The sequence below is a fragment of the Tachypleus tridentatus genome, chromosome 13 (assembly GCF_004210375.1).
Source record: "Tachypleus tridentatus isolate NWPU-2018 chromosome 13, ASM421037v1, whole genome shotgun sequence".
Taxonomy (NCBI): domain Eukaryota; kingdom Metazoa; phylum Arthropoda; class Merostomata; order Xiphosura; family Limulidae; genus Tachypleus; species Tachypleus tridentatus.
Window position 1 is genome coordinate 153,808,260 of NC_134837.1, and position 19,735 is coordinate 153,827,994.

The following is a 19,735-nucleotide window of genomic DNA, read 5'->3' on the forward strand; positions in this document are numbered from 1 at the left end:
AGTTTAATAGTTTAATAATAGTTTATTTTAAATGGTTAGTTTAATAGTTTTACTTTGTAACTTCATTTTTTTAATATATCAAAATAAGACATCCCCCTAAAATAAGCCCTAGTGTCATATTTTGGAGTGAAAATTAATATAAGCCTTGTCTTATTTTCGGAGAAACACGGCAGACAGACTTCTTTATTATTACAGATGCAACATAAAATGTTAAATTTTTCTCAGCAACAAACACATCACAGACAGTTCAAATACTTAATGTTCTTGCTCAAATAATTTGATGCAAAATATTATAAGTTACAAAATACTCATTCCCCACTTCAATGAATGAATAATATAAAAGAATAATAGATATGCTGAGAAAGAATTGTGCTCATTGTGCAGTAGAACATAATTGAATAACGTTAACGCATATTGTTAATTTTGACCTGTTGGATATTTCATATACACCAATTTCTGAAATCTCACTGAAGTATTTGTTTAGTTTTTACCGTTGGTCGAAGGGACCCTCTAAAACTAGGAAGTCTCTACTAGTGCACATAAGTCAATCTGGATCTAACTACTCTAATACTATCACTATACAACTAATATTAGGAACATTGCAATATTCATGTAACCGCTTCTGCTGGAATAGACGTGTTACAAATAAATTTAACAACTCAACTGATGTCGATTACAGTAATATAATTTAGATGTTTACATAATAAACGAAAATTGTTAGATTTACCTGCTGTTCTAGACCTTTTCCATATTGGTTGGATTCATTAATCATATTATGCAAAAAAGTATCTTTTTCTTTACAATTTGAACTGCTTCTTCCTCCCTTATCAAAAATCTCACGACTGCAACAAAGAATCTTATTTAACCCTCTAAAACAATGACGTCATTTTATTTACTTTTTCACGAATAACTAAGTAAAATATATAGCTAAAATTAAAAGGAAATTATATTTTTATGACAAGTTGTTGATATTATACTGAATTTCTGAAATAATTTTGAAAAGTTCAATCCGAAATAAACTGAAACGGTACTTCCCCTTCACGTTCTGACCTAATACGATGACGTCATAAAATATTAGTGTCACAATCACTGAAGTGTAGTAATGTTCACAATACGTTATTGTCGGTACAATGTATTCCATAAAATGTTATAATAAGCTAGAAGAGTAGAAATTCTAAGTAGCGGGTAGTTGTATATTTTTTAGCGTTTGTTTGTTAGTTAGAAACAAATTATTGAACACAGTTTTTTTCTTTTTTTTACTTAACGAAATTATATTGGATTTAATTTTAGGAGAATAATGTAGGATAGATGTGAAAAGTATGAACTTTTGCTGGCTTTTCAACCTTAGTATTTGTTTGAATGTGTTATAAAAATAACGCCCAGTATTTCTTCTGTTTATTTTGATTATTTGAAGTTGATACCAGTTTTGAAGTCTGAAGCATGACTGAAGTCACAAACGAGAGTATCATTCTTCATTTTCGTGTTTTCAGGGAAAAGAAAAATCCATCATTTCTCATTCGTACCAGTGTAACATAACACTAAGCGTATTTGTAAACTTTTTAGTTTTTAAATGTACCAAAAAAACTCCATTTTATAAAAGTTTAAAGCGAGTTATTGGTGTGCATTTACTTGTATTTTATTTTACCCCGTTTTTTTAAATATTCAATTTAAAATACAAGTGTATGTTATCCACACATGTTGAATTAAACTAGTAATACTAGTTCAGTAGTTGTATTATTAAGCAAAAGCTGGGAAGATTCCAGATTGGAAAAGTAAGGCATTTAGGATAGATACTTTTTATCCTAAGATAATTAAGGTAAAAAAAGAACATTTGTAGGCCATTAATCTTAATTTATAATGAATCGATTGATAATGAAGTACCAGAAGAGAGATAGCTAATGTTATTGGTGTCTAAAGGGGAAGTTTAGAATAAAGAGGTGCTAGAAAAATGGAATATTTTAGGTGACCCAAATGGCTCCTTGTTATCCTCTTGAGATAAAATGGCAGCACTGTTTCAGTTGCAAAAACTGTTGTATGTGTGTATTTTGAATAGCATTTCCATGAAACATTAACAGTTATCTGTATTAGATGAAATATGTATCTGATAAGTATGTGTTTGTTATATGAGGGAGAAAAAGAAATGGATTTTATTTTAATATGAACACAAGTATGGAAAACTCAAAATCTCAAGAGTTTTGCACTAAATGTTAACTGTCAGTGTAGGAAATCAACATAAATGAAGAAATATTGAGTGAATTTATGCTATGTCTGAATAATGAGCAAGGTTGGAACACTAGTATTCTTAATTTTGACACTAGTTTAATACTGTTATTGCAAGTCATAATTTGCTTGTAAATGATTAGAGATAGTATCATGATTTATATGGTAACATTTTTGTTTTGTAATAATAAAAGTATAGGGTTATGTGAGACTGGTTATATCTCATTTTGCCAAATATGTTATTTCTACCTGTGCAGAAATAAAGTAATTGGGCTTTCATGATTGGTTCTTGAGGTCTGGTATTATGAAGTAAAATTAATGACACTGGAACAGTTGTAACAAAACGATTAAGTTATTTAAAAATTTAATGTTATGATTTATCTTTTTCTATCTTTTTGTGCTTACTTGTTCAAAAAGATGTACAAATACTGTAGGAGCATTTCTTAAAATTTTCTATCTCAATGCTAATAGTTTATCAAATTTGCACCTTTTCTTTTACAAATACCAATTTGCTGGGAAGTTTAGAGCAGTATTAATTTTTATCTATGATTTTGTATATCACTGTTGAAATTGGTTTGAGCCCTGTCATATTTAACTATTTGGTGGTTAGTTAAAAGAAAAGAAAAAAAAAAGAAAACTTACTATGCCCCACACAAAGGTTTTTCCCAAGGGTTTTAAAAGAAGTCCTGAATGATATACATATAAGCCTGTCTCTCTATTATTTTGTGAAGGTAATGGTTTGGGAAATACCTAAGGATTGGAGAGTTACTATTGTAAAGTAATCCTATTTTTAAACAGTTGCTCTGGAAACTATATATTGTTGAATTAGCTTGTTTTTGTTGTGGGAACACTTTGAGAGTGATTAAAAAAAAGATTTATGAACATAATGAAATATGATAATTATAATAATAAAATAAACTTGATTTATTATAGAAGATTTTGCTTTACTGATCCTATAAATTTATTCAAGAATGTTGCATATTATTCACATGGAGTGGTGTATTTAGACTTTTGAAAATCTTCTGATGTGGTGACTCACCAAAAATTAGCTGAGAAAAACATATTGACAGGAGTGGGGAAAAGACAAGTTAATTAGTTTGAAGGGTGTTTGATGAAAGAAAGCAATAAGTTGTTATTGATGTAATCCAGTTAACTGAATTGTTACTAGTACAGTGCAACAAGAGTCTGTATGTGGGTCTCAGCATTTTCCTATTTACATTAATGAGGACATAATTAGTAAAGTTTACTAAAGACATTAAGCTTGTGGGGCCTTTAGCTGTATTGAGGTACTATAGAATGATAGATTTTGATCAGTTGGTTTGTTTGACAAATATATGGCAAATGATCTTTAACAAGTAAGTGCAAAGTTCTCTTTTGGGCTATCTTAATTTGGACCACATCTCATATAGGTGAGAACCAATTCATTAACATGACTGAAGAAAAGGACCTTGGCTTAGTGCTGGATAAACCATTCATGCCATTGAGACAGTGCTTTGTTCTTTGTAGTAAAATCAAGAGAATTTTAGGATGTATTTATTGAAATACTGAATGCAAGGCAAAACAGGAAATTTGTATGCAGATGATGAGTTAGGCCTCACTCAGAATATTGTATACAGTTTTAGTCTTACCTTAGAAAGGATATTTACTTAATGGTGTGGAGAAGGGCTAGGGTGATACTTGGGAGAAAACAGTGGTATACTTAGGTAGGGGCTATAGGATACTCAACCCCAGGGCCCATGGTCTTAATGGGGGTCCATTGATAATTTTATTCTATGTAAAATTACGTGGGATATAGGGCCCACAAAAATGATTAGCCCCTAGGCTCACACAACCTTAAATTCACCACTGGGCAAGAACATCTTAAGGTATAAGTTAAGATCTTTCCACTTGATTTCTTTTGAGGTGTGGTGAGTGAGAATCAATTATTCTGGATGTTGACAGGATAATGGCCCCTAATTTCTTTGTTTTGTATTATGAAAACAGTAGGATGAAAAATCAAAAGTAAAGATTTAGAATAGATAGACTAAGTTATGGTTATGTTTTAATTACCTTACAAGGTGATTAGCCTATGGCATGTGTTGCCATTGCATTAATGGAGGTGTTTTATAAGTTTAAGAGGGACACTAATGATTTCTTTAAAGATAAAAGGGTGGATTTAAATTTTTGTTTTTCTAAAGTATGAATATGTAATTTTTTGATCAGAGTAAGTTTGAAGCTAAAAATCAGACTTATGATGGGTATAGCTATTTAAATATAGTTTCCTTATTTTCCTATGTATAAGGGTTGTGTACCCTTTTTCTTAATATTAGTAGTGTTCAAGGAAGTTTTTATATATAAACAAACAAAACATTGGATTGTGCTCTATTCACCAGTTCAGTCACCACCAACAGTAAAATAGGTGTAACCAGGTAATTTACATCCCTCTAATCAGCAGTATACCATCACTACCAACAACAACAACAAAAAAAGACTAAAAAAAACAGTTGGTGTGAACTTCTGCCAGAGAGTTGCTTTTCTTCTGGTCAACAGTTAAAAATTAGTGAGGATGGCAGATAACTCTTAGTAGCTTTGCCGTAAGAACTCAGGATGAGTAAATTAACTATATTTTTATTACTTGAAAAGTTAAAACAATTACAAATCCTAATTTTGATTAGTTGATTATTTTTATGAGAGTTGATTTAATTGTAATTTTGATTAATCGATTGTTAAAGCAATTGCAAACACTAATTTTGATCAGTTGGTTATTTGTGTGACAGTTGATATAAACAATTTCAATTAATCAACTGTTTAAATATTGATTTAATCATTTTTATTAACAGATTAGTTTATGTGACACTATTTGGTGTCATTGCTTTTCATAGATAATGAAGTCACCTAGTTGTAAGTTGAGAACAATTTAAAATCTTTACATAGGGCAGGAACTGTGTATAGAGGAGAGTCTTGATTGGTAAACTTAAGGTAGCATTGGCCCTTAAAAAGTACCATAATATTCCAAAAGTTGCATTTTTTAAATTTAGCCTAAATCTTTGCTAATTAACCAGTAGTAAGTGATTAAAAATAAAAGTTTAGTTTTCATTCTGTTCACTTTACCAATAAAGCCAATATTAGCAGGAAATTTAGAACATTTCATGGTATTACTCTCCATAGCTTCAAACTTTCAAAAGTCGAATATCTTTACCAGTTGTCCTGTTATGAGTCTATTTAGCATTAATGACGGCATTAATTAAAATTAATTGCACATAGCTTGTTACAGTTACAGAAAACTTGCAAAGTTTTTAATTTAAGGTACAAAGATGTTTATAAAGAGCATGTGTATCAACTTGCCTATGTTCTTATCATACCTAAGTAATGTTAAAATAGTTCATGTATTTATCCTTGCCACATTAATCATGCATATGACACATGACTGAAGGTGTCGTTTCAGAGGTTGCATTTAATACATTGTACTTTTGTTTTGTATTCAACTAGAAAGTTAGAAGAAGTGTTTAATAGTGTTTCCTCAGTATGCAAATTTGCCCAGTGTTGAAGGGTCAGTGCCATGTAAAATTTGAATTGACTGATCAAAACAGTGTAGCCAATTCATTATTGTATATTTTGTTGACTTGATTTTCATTTAATACAATATGCACTGATAGCTTGTTTTTGTTGGACATTTTCTAAAGGTCTGCATGCAAGATGTTACATTTAAGTAAGTTTGTTTGTTTTTGATATATTGAGGTTAAGGAATGACCAAACCAAATGAACCAGTGAGCTGTTACATATATTTTTAGATTTTACATTCTATTAGCTATAGTTTTATATATATATATGTATATATTTAAACTATGATAATTTCTTTGATATTAAAACTTCACATCTATGAGAGAAATATAAAATAAATCACCTTCATATTTTTCTACTTCATAAGGTAAAAGTTGTGCCTTATTCTTAATGTAGTTATTTTCTGTTTATTAATTTTGGGAAATTTTCATATATGGTATTGTCATTGTCCTTTCATCATGGTAAGAAACTTGTTTGAAGTAAAATTAATTAGTTATAATACCCACAACAGCCATCTTCAGAATACATGATGATCTTTTGTTAAATCATCTGGTTAAATATTTTGAGGTCCAATCCACATAATAATAAATTAGCTTATTTCTTCCATAAAATTTTTACAAGCTGTCTTCAGTTGCACATTGTTTAACTTGTACGCTTAAGTTAGCAAATCACCTTCAAATAGAAATACCTTTCTAGAGGTATTACAGTTAATGTACAAAAATAAACTAACCTGTACAATTTTATGGCTAATCTGTTAAGTAATTTAATATGTGTATTTAACACTGTTACAAATACTTAGTGATTCAATACAACAGACTCAGTGGTATCTCTAGTGAGGGAAAAATCCAGTTGTTCTGTTTGAATACTATTTCATAGAAAGTTCAACATAAATAGGCAAAAGTGATTTTAATTCATGAATACAGAAACTGTTGAATCCAAGACCTCAAAGTGATATAAGGACTCTTAAATTTCAAGGATATTGGTAAGTGAAGCTTCACTTTTATAATAGTTTAATCATACAAGTTATCAAATTTGCAACAGAGTGGTAAAATTAGGCACTCAAATTGAGTAGATTTTCTAAGTTAACAATGTGAGTAAATCAATGTAAATTATTCTTTAATTTAATTTGTCCAAAGAAATCTATTTCAAATACTTTGTTTTTTCTTACACTGTGCCTTTTTGGCTTTCTTTGGCTGTTACTCTATTATGTGATATATAGTATAAATGTGTCATCTTCCATTTATAAAAGTAACATTTGGAAAAATTCTGATGATTGAAATTTCATCATAATTATCTTTTAAAAGAAAAGGAATGAAATCAGGATCTGTAAAATTATAGTTCTGGTTCACATTTGTTTGAGTTTTTTGTTGGCAAGTTGTTTAAATTTGTTTTCAGAAGTCCTTTAGAAAAATTCTTATGGTGATATGTTATTGCTTACAGTTTATCAGCTAGCTTTTTTTAAATATATGGTTTTACTTTTTGTTTCTTTTTGATTAGACAAATGTCATTACTTGTGTGAGAATATTGACAAAAGATTTATAATGAAAGAATTTTCTAATTTATACTTTTCTTTCATTGTAAAGATGTTTCTTTAACTTCAAGCAATATTCTTCATTATGTCACAGTTTCAAAGGATGGACAGAACTTAATAAATATATCTTTTTTTTATATCTAATACTGAACTATGTTCATAAATTGTTTAACCATGTTGTGACAGGTCATTGGTCAAAGGTCATGCCATCATGTCTATTACTTACATTCAAAATTTTGATGAACTACTATTTTATGAATCTATGTCACTAAATTTTGTATCAAACTGTAGATTATAATTTAAAGGTTAATATTTATAAAGTACATTCCATCATTGATCTTTGTGTGTAGTGGTATATTGAATGCCAGGGGCGTAGATTTTTTACACCCAATTGGGGGAGGGATGATTTTTGCAACCACTTGCGTGGACTGTTCAATTTGCAAATTGGTAATCTCTGATTACGTGAACCTAAAAGCTGTAAACATGCAGTCAGAGTAATCTTGTTGCCATGATACTTCAAGGTTTCCATGTAGGTTTGTATAAGTGAGGTATTGTGAACAGTTTTCAAAATGTTAATAGAATAAAGACAAATGTGTCACAAATTAACTGCCACATGAATTTATTCCTGCACACTGCACAGTATAAAAGATGGCCATTATACTTGACAAGGCTACTAATAACTTTCATTGATGAATTACGTTTTCAAATATTAATAAAATTAGTAATTACCCTTGATAAGTTTATATCTACTGAAAAACTCTTCATGTTGTTTGATAAAAATAATTAAAATGTCTTTGCAAACTCTTGAAAATTATGCATCAATACAATGTAGCACATAATTATTCATACTTTTCATTGAAGTAAGATTCATTTAGTCCTCTAGTCAACATGTTCCCAAATGTGACCTCCTTTGTGATGATCTGTTTATGAATTCTTTTGTAAGCTCTTCTATATTTATCTTTCAACCTCATCTTTGTGAGTGTGACAAACTGCCACATGGTTGAGGCGGCACTGAAACATAGTTGATCTTAACCACGACTTCAACAGTTTTAATGCAGAAAAGCTACGTTCACATTCGCAGCTGAATACTGGACATACAAAGAAAATTTTCATGAGAAGAAACTCTTCACTAAACATCTGCTGGCTTGTTTCATGCATTTTACAGTAAGCATCCTTCGTACCTTTGAGAGACACTGCTTTTGTTGTTTCTTTGAACATGGGCAACTGAAATTCGAGCCGTTGTGCAGAGATTTCTGGATAGAAGTTGTCAATCTTGCCAGATGTGATCATGTTCTCAAGTGCCAGATATTGCCTCAAGTCATTGTTGTCTGCATTGAATCTAGTGGTCAGATGTTCTATGACTGTGTCTTCAAATTCAAAATATTGGCTTCTGTAGTAATCTCTAGCTGTTGCAGAATGGTGTGCTGAGCCATTACCTGTGATCCTTCTGGGGGTCTGCGAATGCGTGGTAGTTCAATAGGCACCAGATCTAGGGAAGTTACCTTTTTCTCAGCTTCATCAAATATCTTGTTGTAATTTTCCTCTGTTCGCAATATCCGCAATTGCTCAACTGTCATTGCAGATGCTTCAATCATGCCAGATACTGTCGCTGGTTTTGCTTGGAATGTACGGTTTAGTTCCTCTAATGCAGCTAATGGATGCTGAGCCATCAATAATCCTAAAACTGCCTTTCCTTTGTCAAATCTGTCCAGCAGACCTCGTGCTTTCACTGCTACATCTGATTTTTCATTTGCTAATTCAGACAAAGAATCAACAATGTCATTGTAGTAATCATTAGCACATGTAATTGCAGATAGGTGGCACAACCAGCTTGTTAGACACAGTGGGTGGATGTATTTAACTGGACCATTGTGGCTGTCTGACGATACAATATTTTCAAAGATTGTCTTATATTTGCCTGACCTCTGAAGCAAGACACCAAGTTCATGTACCCACTGGATAGAACCTCGAACACATTCACAAGCTTCAACTGCATGTTGCATTATTAAATTAGCCTTGTGTGCTCCTCAGTGAAAAAACAAAGCTGATGGTTGCTTCTCTTTTATTTTTGCCTGGCATCCACTGTATGCACCACTCATGTTAGCGGCTCCATCATAAGTTTGTGCTCTTAATCCTGACAGTGGTAAACTAAGTCTAGCCAGTACATCAAGTATAGTCGAGGATATTGTTTCACCAGTTATATTGGAAACACTGTACAAACCAAGAAATGTCTCATGGACGTCAAGGTTCTCATCTACGTATCATACACACATTGTTTCCTGTTTGGCACCTGTAACATCTTGAGTGCCATCAACCATTAATGCAAAGATTTTACTTTGCTGCACTTCGTGTGCTATGTTCCTCAGTATTTGATGGCTGAACATCTCTATTATTTCATTCTGAGCCTGGGGTGATGTCAATATGGTTTTCTTTGACAAGTAGACCATCAACTCAGGATCTTCCTCTTCCAGGAGCTTCATTAACTGCAGGAAGTTCCCCTCCGTATCAGTATCTCCACGAAATGCTAAACTTTGACGCAGTAAGAAACATAAACTTCTGAATATTTTGGTTAGACTTCTTTTGCATTCTTCCTGCTGCTTCCATATGTAGCTGGACAGTCACTGGAGGTACATCAAGTGAACCTTCTGGAGATACAACAAATCTGTGCTGAGAGGAGGATTGGTGTTTGTTGAATTTCTGTTTTGCTTTTTTCCAGTTGCAAAAACCAGTGGATATGAAGGTATACTCCACTGGCCTCTCCAATTTCCATGTAAAAAGGTCTCTATTTTCCACCTTGGCACAATGAAAGTATATGACTTTTTGAGTCTGATTGTCAAAGTACAGCCATGGGAACTTATCAAACTACTTGCCCTGGAAGTTGATATTTTAAGATTTTGCTTTCTGTCATGGTATTAGTTGTGCATCTGGATGATATGGCTTTCCACACTGTATCTGTGGAGTGTCAGATTTTTCATTACTGCAGAAACTTGTTTCACAACTATCTGGTGGTTCATGATGTGCAATAGTTGCACAAGCATTTTCAGACTCGTCCTCTGATGAACATGGTATTTCCTCTGTATGGCAAGTTTCTATTCCTTTGCTTGAGGTTGTTGGATTATCTGCATTGCCACTTGTAATACCAGTAGCTAGCTTGCAGAAGTGTTTAATATCAGAAAGTTTCAGACGCTTGCTTGTCATAATTGGAATCTGTTTCCCAGAGGACTCAACAGGCTAAAATACAGTCTTTATTGAAAAACTCTAACGTATAACGTACGAAGATAGAAGAGAATGGAAGTAGGACTGAACTGTACAATGTATTTAAGTCAAACATGCAAACCTCACAGTGACTACCGAGCTGACTGACCGTCTGGTCATTGCTGGGACAATAATGTGTGGTAGTTGCAACACAAGTAATTGCAAGTTTCTCAAAAAATACTTAAACAATCACAAACATATTATATTCCTGTTAAAGCTCATCAAAAGGCAAACACATTGTGATATAATGTCTAAGCACGTCTATTAAATAAAAACACCTACACAAAAAAACTAGCAATACAATTAGAGTAGAGGCTTCAGGCCGTTGAAATTGCTCCTTTTGTGTTCTAATTATACAAGAAAATACAATATTTTTACTATCTATGATAAGAGAATATATTCTTTTACCATAAAGCACCAACACTTTATTAGAGGGTGGTGATAATCTGAAATTTTCATGGATTAATGAGAGCCACAAACACAGGTCTAATGAGCCCTGTTGTAAAATTGAGGCTGACTTCAGGGAGCGGAGGGGGGTGATGTAGGGTGCGTCTGGATCTGAGCGGCCCAAACCTGTCGTTAACTGTACACTAAATGTACACTATGGTCAGCAGATTTGGTGGCTAAGGAGAGTAAGGCATTCAACAATGAAACCGGCTAGACATGCATAAGAACAAATGGCATAGGAAAACTGCACAATATACACATAAGATTGATGCAACTACATGCTACAAATGGCCTACCAGATCTAGCTCACAAAATTTTATGCTTGGGAGTAATATTTTTGAATTTCATGCTCTGTTCAATCTGTTGAGATGAAAATTTTACTTAATCTTACACTATGTACAAGACGTAGGTAGATTCTGTGATAGTGCTTGCAAGCCTTGCATGTATACTTAGGCCTACTGACAGATACTTACGAACTATCACTGAGATCGAAAAGCTTAGAAGCATGCCTATATTAAAGGCGTACATTTTGGCTACTGAAAAATCCTACATCTAGGCCTAATTATGTAATTCGATTGGTAAGAACACGATAATCACAAGAACAAACACACAGTTTGTAGGCCTGTGATGCAATAAAACAATTCAACAGACCAAACTGCAGGGGAGATGATTGTATGCACCATACCCCCCACCTAAAATAAAGGGGGAATGTATCCCCCATCCCCCTAGGATCTTCTCCCCTGTTGAATGCATTGTTGATTCAAAATAGATGCTTGTGATGTCAAATTACAAAGTCTAGTTTTGTGTGGATTAGGAACTGAAATTACTAATATTTAAAAATAGAATATAAAATAATACCATATCTTTTCCGTGTGCTGAAATATCACACACTGAATCAATCACAGGGGTCCTTCTCACCTCCTTTGATTTTAGGATCTATTCCATTAATTGTTCGTAAGACGTGTGAATAACCAATTGAAAACTCAGAATGTCCCACAAGTGGTTTTTTTCAGCCACATTCAAATAGAATAATGTCCTCTCTTTTGAAACAAACTTTTTTGCTGCTAAGTTTGGTCCTTAGTCTGTTTGAAATTTCACTTTTTAGGACTAAGTACAAAGGTTGTAACTAGAAGAGAGAATTTTTGCTTTACTTCAATATTTATTAATTTGTTTTGAGAAAATAAGCTAAATAAATTATTTGTAATAGTAATAATGTGTGTGTATATTGTATATATACGTATATAATGTATAGTAATTGAAATGTGACTGTATTTTACAAAATACTAATCCACAGAAACAGTCATGATAGTTTTATATTCTTGGATGTGACAATATGTACATGTGTACTACATCATTGCAACTGAAAGGTCAATATAATAAAAATAATAAATATATATAAATGTAGAAGGTTTTCACATTAAAGCTATTTAGATAAAAACATTTGTAATCATTCTAAAAAGAAAAATATTTATATTTCCTAATTTTTTTATGGTGGTTATGAGATCAGTCAGATTTATCAAATGCACATAGATTTCGATTTGATAGTGAAAATAACAGATAAAATATAAAGTTCTTAAAAGTATTTGACAATTATCTGGAATTTATAAAGATTTCACAATTGAAATTTGAAAATTTTCTGATACATAGATGTATTTCTAATCTCAAAATGAAAGTACTCTTCATGTTAGTCAGTATTCTGAAAGAAATAAATTTGTGAAAAAAAAACTTTAAAAAATGTAGTACTTGATTCAAAAACAGGATATGATATATATGAAAGCTTTGTAATGTTTACCAATAATCTGCAAAATTTTGCCAACATTTTCAAAATTCATTGTATAATTACTCTCATGGATACTTTTGTGGTGATGAGCTAGGTGGGTTCTACCCAATCTATAAGAAAAGGGTTAATAGCTTTGATCATAGTACCTCATGAAGTTATGTTTCATAAGTAAGATAATCTTTTTTATTAAATTTGAACAGAAAAGTTTTCATAAGATTGGAATTTAATAGTTTTATAATTATTTAAATTCATTATAAGTTCTGCTCAATATTGAAATATATCAAGTTTGTTGTGTTATTTTCACCTTAAATTTTGGTTAATTTATATACATGCATATATTTCAGCTGAATTAGTAAATGGCCCATTATGGATGGAAGATAAGGTAGGACTGTATTTTTAGTGTTTGGCATTATTTTGCACCTTAACACTGATGGATCATTAATTGCTCTAATATAATTAGTTTTTGACAATTCTGGAGACTGTGAAGCCCACTTCAGAGTACAAGTTTTGTTTATTATTTCTCATGGTCCATTTTAATAGTTAATTTATTTTTATATGTTGTTTTTTCATTGCTTATTCACTCTAACTTTCTCATAATGGGCTGCAGAGAATCAAAGGCAGCATCAATATGAGATGTTGTGAGCTTAGGCCTGTTCCCTCCCTTCCGGTAATAGGTAATTAGTGAAAGTTGGTTGAGGTTAAGTCTAGTAGACAGTGCTTTCCTTCAACTTTGTAGCACATACTTCAGAAATATTAATCATTTCTTCTTGCAAAAACAGCTATGACTTTACGTATAGTTACATATAAATTTCTGCAAATACCACAAGCTTCAAACAAAGTTCCTACACCTACGTTTGGCTTATATTGTACCATCTTTTGATGTAATTACCGCTGGACTATAGCCCTTTGATTTGATTTTCTTTTACTTGGACTTTTATTTTTAGAACACATCCCATTGTCTGCTCTCACTGATTAACCTAACTATTCAGGTTTCATTCTGGACTCTGCACTGTCTAGGTCTTTAAAATTGGATACAGATAGTGTTTCACCCAAATATTTTTTATATAATCTACATTTTTATTTTTTAAAGACATCTTAAGTTTGTCTGCAATTTTAGGTTTGTTTCAAAGTGAGAATCTAATTAGATAAGTAATTTAGTAATTATAGCTTGTATTTTCCAGTATGAGAAATTACAAATTGTTCTAAAACGTTTGCCACTGTTGCAGAAAATTGTCCTATCATTAGAAAGAAATGGTTTTATTTCAGTATAAAAATTGTCAAACATATTTCTTAGTTGAATACAAGACTAAATATTTTCAAAAAAGACATAAAAAAAAAGTTTTGTCTGAACACAAAAATTGATTTAATTCATATAAAGAAAAACTTAGAGCAGTTGCTCACAATTGAAACATCATTCAAGAGACTTCTTGAATATTTATAAAAATTAGAAAACTTTTGGTGGTTGACTTCATTTAATTACCACATTTAAGTTTTGTAGTTATAATTTTTCACAAAGTGGTGAAATCTTGTGTTTTATCAAAGTAATACCAACTTTTTGTAACAAAGTACCAATTGCTTGCAAAAATGCAGAGATTACTGTCTTTTCTCCTCTTGCAGGTTGTGGTGGCTCACTTAATCCCATATGAAGCTTGGATGTCACTCTTTTTCCACCTTATACTGAGTTGTACTTGTGGGAGCCTTCTAGGTCTCTTGAAGTTGGTGAACTAATTGCACTTCTGGTGTTCACATAAAATGTGGCACATTATACTGCTTTATGTTTGATTATGACCTCTTTTAAACAAAAAAAAAGTAAAAAATCCCATGGCAAGTGTTTAGTTTTACAGGAAGATGAACTTCCCAACTGGGGTGTTCAGGGATATTGATATCCCCCTTTGCCCTACATTTTAAATACCAACCTTTCTCCAACTACTTTTGTTTCAATGGGCTGAAGTTTTGGGTGCCTAATCCAATTCTGTTATCTGACCTTTAGACAAGGGATTTCTCCATCTTTATGTCCTTAGGATGGTGGCTGCTCTGCAAGCTTTATGTCATCCTCTGTCTCATCTCTTTGGTATTTTTATCATAATATGGTCTGATCAAATACTTCCTCTGTTGTTTCCTCAGTTTTCTGTTAGGTAGGCTAGGGTTGCTTACTCCTGAGAATTCTATTTTCATGGCTCTACATTTTCTTTTTTGGGCCCATGATCATCATGTTCAGTTGTTGATCTATTACATCTTTGGAGTTCAGGTTCTGGTGGTGGGTCAGATATCTCATCTAAGCCTGGACTCTTCTCACAGTTTTATATAACCTTTGTTGTTTTCAGTAGATTTACTTCCAATCTGATTGTCATATCCCAGTATATTTTGTATTCCACTCTTGTGGTCACCAATCCCAGACTCTACTGATCCTGAGTGGATCAACCTCTTTTCTATGCTTCTAATATATATGCCTTCCCTTTATTACTTGCATGAGCTATTGCTCTTATTTTTTGTCTTTGTTGTCTCTTGCACTATTTACAGAGACAGGTTGAACTTTTTTCCTGAGCACTTTTTTAACATTTGAGCAGCTTTTGATGCCATTTGAATTGTGTGGTCTGATTATTAACTTATTTGTACTGCCCCTTTACAGAGCATTTATTAACATTTTCTTTGCCATGAGATTCCTCTTTCTCTATCATTTTATCTCCTTTCTCTCTGCTTGGTTAAGTACCTCATCCAAATAGCTTGTTCATTTGTGGGTGATGATCTTTTCCAAGCTTTTTGTGAAATGTTTCTGCTGTGGTCTTGAGTAGTAACTTAGTTACCTGTAATAAATGCATGGCACCAAAATATTTAGAATTACAGATACTTTCTCCAGTAAAGAAAAGCAAAACAGCAAAACTTTTTTAGTTTCTATACCAATTTTAATATTGTATTAATGTGCTGTTCTTTTCACTAATAATCTGCAAGTTTGTTTTTCTCTAAACAGTGATGAAACTATTAGAATAAATGTAAAAGAAGCAAAAGGTTTTGGGTTATTTTATCATCACCATTTATATCCTGCTCAATCCCACTTGCACCTGAACTGTCAAGACCTATAATGTAGAATGCATGCTGATTAACACTTCTTTTTTACTGGAAGCATGTGTGAATTGTTAAGGCAAGTTGGAGTTTCTGGACTATGTAGTGGTGGAGGTAATACATAGGCATAATTAAATTAGTAGGACTAACCATTTGCACTTTATTTGTAAATATGTAGGTTACTGTTTGAGTAATAAAGCCTCCTTCCTGGAAAGATATTGTATGTACATGTGCATTGAATTTGGAGTTCTGTTACAAAAATACTTGTTCTTGACTCACTGATGTGTGTTGTTAAATTTAACCAGTGTCTTGGAAGCTATATAAATATTTATCCAGATTATTCAGGCAGGTTGTCTGAACCTCAAAACTCACTGTTTGTTTTTTTGTCCATAGTCTATCTGCACCTGTGTATCATGTCTTAATGTATAAATTAGGCACCAAATAAATAATGGGTTTAGGTTTATGCATATAGTTTTTTGTTGCTGTTGACTATTGTCATATTTGTGTGGTTTAACTGGATAAAATGTTTTTTCTTAACTTAATGTGTAAAATATACTTCAGAAAAAAATGTATTGACATTGTGAATGATCTTGAATCTTTTTTTCAAAGCAAAATTCTGCTCTAAACCCAACTGTTGTGGTTTGTTGTTTTGTTTCTATGGAACAGTCTATTTCTTTTTCTTTTTTTTTACAGAAGGAATTGTGCCATTGAGTTGTCATTTAAAAGTGAAAGCTTTTTAAAGCCTTAGATAAAAATATATCTACCACTGTGATTGATGAGAATCCATGTTGAAGCATAATTATACATACCAATAACATTTCTACCAAATGTGTGCAAAGAGTGGTTGACATTTTTTGTAGAGTATAAGAAGCTGCAGTTCTGGCATTCAACATTAACCTGCACTAATGCTGTCTGTAAATGTGCTGCACTTTTGTTGTGCCACTTTCTTATTTACTACCTCAGTTTAAATATTGGTGAAAAAGTCTAAAAAAAGTTCACAATTTTTTTATCTTTCTTGATAACTTAGGACTTTCTAAACTGCCCATTTCATGTTATGATTACTATTGTTTACTTTCATAGGCATAATCATGTCTGTCTCAAATCTTGTAATTCTGCTTGATCTGTCATGTATATTCAATATGTAATTAAGGTCATAATGGTACAACTGTTTTTGACATTTCAGAATATGCTTCATTTAAATACACACAAGATAAAATAGTATCTGGACTCAGACTGTGTCATGCAGTATGTTTTAGAAACTTGCAGAAGAGATTGAAGACGCATGGCCTGAGGGGAAATAAAAGGAGGGAGGACCACACAAAAAAGATATTGACTGTTAACTTCTGAGCTACCTTCAAGTTATGTTAGTGACACTAAACATTCCACATTGGAATGCTTATGGTCAAAACATGCATGAACAAAGGTAAATGGTATTGGTAACTAATTTATCAAACTATCACAAATATGGCAGTAAGTGTATCTTATGTGATGGGTGACTGCAGTTATTGGAACCTTTTGGATATCTAAAGCCACATTTCTTGAAACAAACACTTCATTAGTAATAATGGGTAGATTTTAAATGAATTAATGATATGTACAGCTAATGTTTGTAACAGTTTATCGGTAGTGTCCAGTATTTTCTACACTGAGCCACTTCTTATGATAGCCATAAAGCTAAGGGCCAAGTCAGAGCTTGTTGAGGAATGCATCATTCCTGAAACACAGTTTTGCTAACATATGTAATATCTTGTTATATTGCAGATCAAAGGTTTGGTTTTTGAAAGCCTGATGTTAGCTGTACACTAGCTGCCTACTTAGGACCACTGGTCTACCTAGTTGTCTGTCATATGGCCAACTATGCTGCAGTAGTTGTATCATGCAAGCTGCAACAACTTGTCTGTTTCCTTGGAGACTTATCATTTGCTTTGCATTTCACTATTGTGTTTATCACTATTCATGTTAGTGGCAAACATGTTACCCTTCTGGAACATGGCTCACTTTAAATTGGGATAAATTTTCTAGATGCTGTTGTGTTTTAAGTGTTTAAACTTGCTAGTGTCAAAGTACTAAGTTTTCCAGTGATTTAAATATATGGGTCTAATACTTTAGGCATTAAACTGACTTGTTGACAAACACGTAGATGCAGATCACAGTACTTTATAGTTTCAAATAGATAAAATCTTAAATAATTAGTAAACACTGTAAGACAATACTGATGACCAAGTAAAAATACTGATAAAAACATCCTTCTTAAAGTTCCTTTCTGATTTACTTCTTTCAACTTTGCACATCCAAAAGTTTTTTGTTAATGTGGAACAAAGACATCATATTTTTTGTGAAAAACAAGAAAGTGCCCATAATATTTATGACCTTTACCTCTTAGTTACAATATTTTCAGAAGAAGAAAACGGTCAAAGATAAAAAGTAAAATATTTTATTCTGTAGATACATCATAAAGGTACAGTTGTATGTGACTCGCACATGATTAAAATTGCACCTTTACAATAAAAAATGGGTTGAAATCATCATAACTGTACAAGAACTTTCAAGCCACAATATAGTTCAACTGTGACAAAAGAAAGAAAAAAAAAAGAAAATTGAACTGGTACATATTTTTTATAATAATAAAATATATTCAAACTTTTTCATATGGTGAAATATACTTGTTTATTATCCAACAGTGACCTCGATGCATATAGTATACCCTCATAAATCTACATTAACTTCAAACAAAATCATATTAAATAAAACTAAACTCTGAGAACAACTAACAAAAAATTATAAGCTTTCTTATTCAATATAGTAACCTTAATTTTATATGTAGGTATTTGTATGTCATGTAAATGAATAAAACTCAATAAACAGAGCTTTAATTTTTATAAAATAAATTTTGCTTTATTAATTTAACATTCTTGAAGGAAGATCTAAATATACTTTTTATGAAATACCTACCTTTCAGGTTGTTAAATTATAGTGAATTTGATTTTATCTAATATTGTGTGGTGTCCAAGTATATATGGTTAATGACTTATATTGAGTTAATGTGGTTTTCTCGGTCTTAACTTGTATAGTGACTACAAATCTTGTGACAGCATGTACATATTTGTACTTTCACATGGAAGCTAAAATAAAAATTAAATTACATAACTGTGTGAAACTAAGTAATCTTATTCTCAACACTATTTGCCTAATTTTCAAAACTGAAAAATTCATTATTTTTTTTTAAAGGAAGGTTTATCGATATTCAGTTAGGTCCAAAAATAGTTTGCAGTGATCTTGTTGTACCTTGCAGGACTAAAATTATACCTGTTTGAAAAAAAACAAAACAACAGCAAAGAAAACATTTAACAAAACAAACTATCAAAGCTGTATACATATTGTTGGTAAAAAAGGGATTCTAGTGGTCTAATTATATGCAGCCATAGTTCAAGACCTGAATCCAGTGGCATAGTTTTAAAAGTTTAGAAATAAGTGTAAGCATGGCCACATGAAGTATGTTTGCATATCTCATTTTCAAATTAAGGGCAGTTAGATACAAAGGAAAGGATGTATTATGGACACAACATGCATGTAAGTGTGTATATGTATATATATAATTGTAAAGGAAAATCTAAAAACATGAAGTATTTTCAAATACTAATATTTAGGTTCAGGTAATTAAAAAGTTTGTGAATGCTACAACTATTTGATACAGTGGTATACAGAGGTGTAGGAGGCAAATTAAAATTGTATGTGTGTAGGGAAGAGGATTGAGGTTTATTTGACTCAACAAAATAAGGGAATGTGCATCACTAGCACACCATTTACAACCGGGGTCCAGAGCTAACCTCAGGGCTCTGGGGGTTCTTGGGTTATGGATTAAATTGTATGAATTTTCCTGAAAGTAATTTTTCTAATTTTAA

The 19,735-nt window shown here is 31.9% G+C and overlaps 1 protein-coding gene and 1 long non-coding RNA gene across 4 annotated transcripts in view; one reads left to right on the forward strand and one right to left on the reverse strand.

Moving 5' to 3' along the window:
* LOC143240735 (putative ATP-dependent RNA helicase Pl10) overlaps positions 1–2,862 on the reverse strand; it is a 43,955-nt gene extending 41,093 nt beyond the window's left edge. Inside the window, exon 1 of the mRNA XM_076483673.1 lies at positions 728–2,862. Coding sequence (XP_076339788.1) covers positions 728–772 — 45 coding nt within the window. The 5' untranslated portion in view covers positions 773–2,862. The remainder of the gene's footprint in view (positions 1–727) is intronic.
* A 99-nt stretch (positions 2,863–2,961) lies between these two features.
* LOC143240736 (uncharacterized) lies at positions 2,962–18,977 on the forward strand. Of its 3 annotated transcripts, none has more exons than XR_013021909.1 (4): positions 2,962–6,742; positions 13,118–13,155; positions 17,017–17,256; positions 17,595–18,977. It is a non-coding gene; the product is annotated as an uncharacterized LOC143240736 (long non-coding RNA). The 3 variants fall into 3 exon arrangements; XR_013021910.1 differs by having other exon boundaries at positions 2,962–5,908; positions 6,560–6,742; positions 17,017–18,977; XR_013021908.1 differs by having other exon boundaries at positions 17,017–18,977.
* The last annotated feature ends 758 nt before the right edge of the window (positions 18,978–19,735 follow it).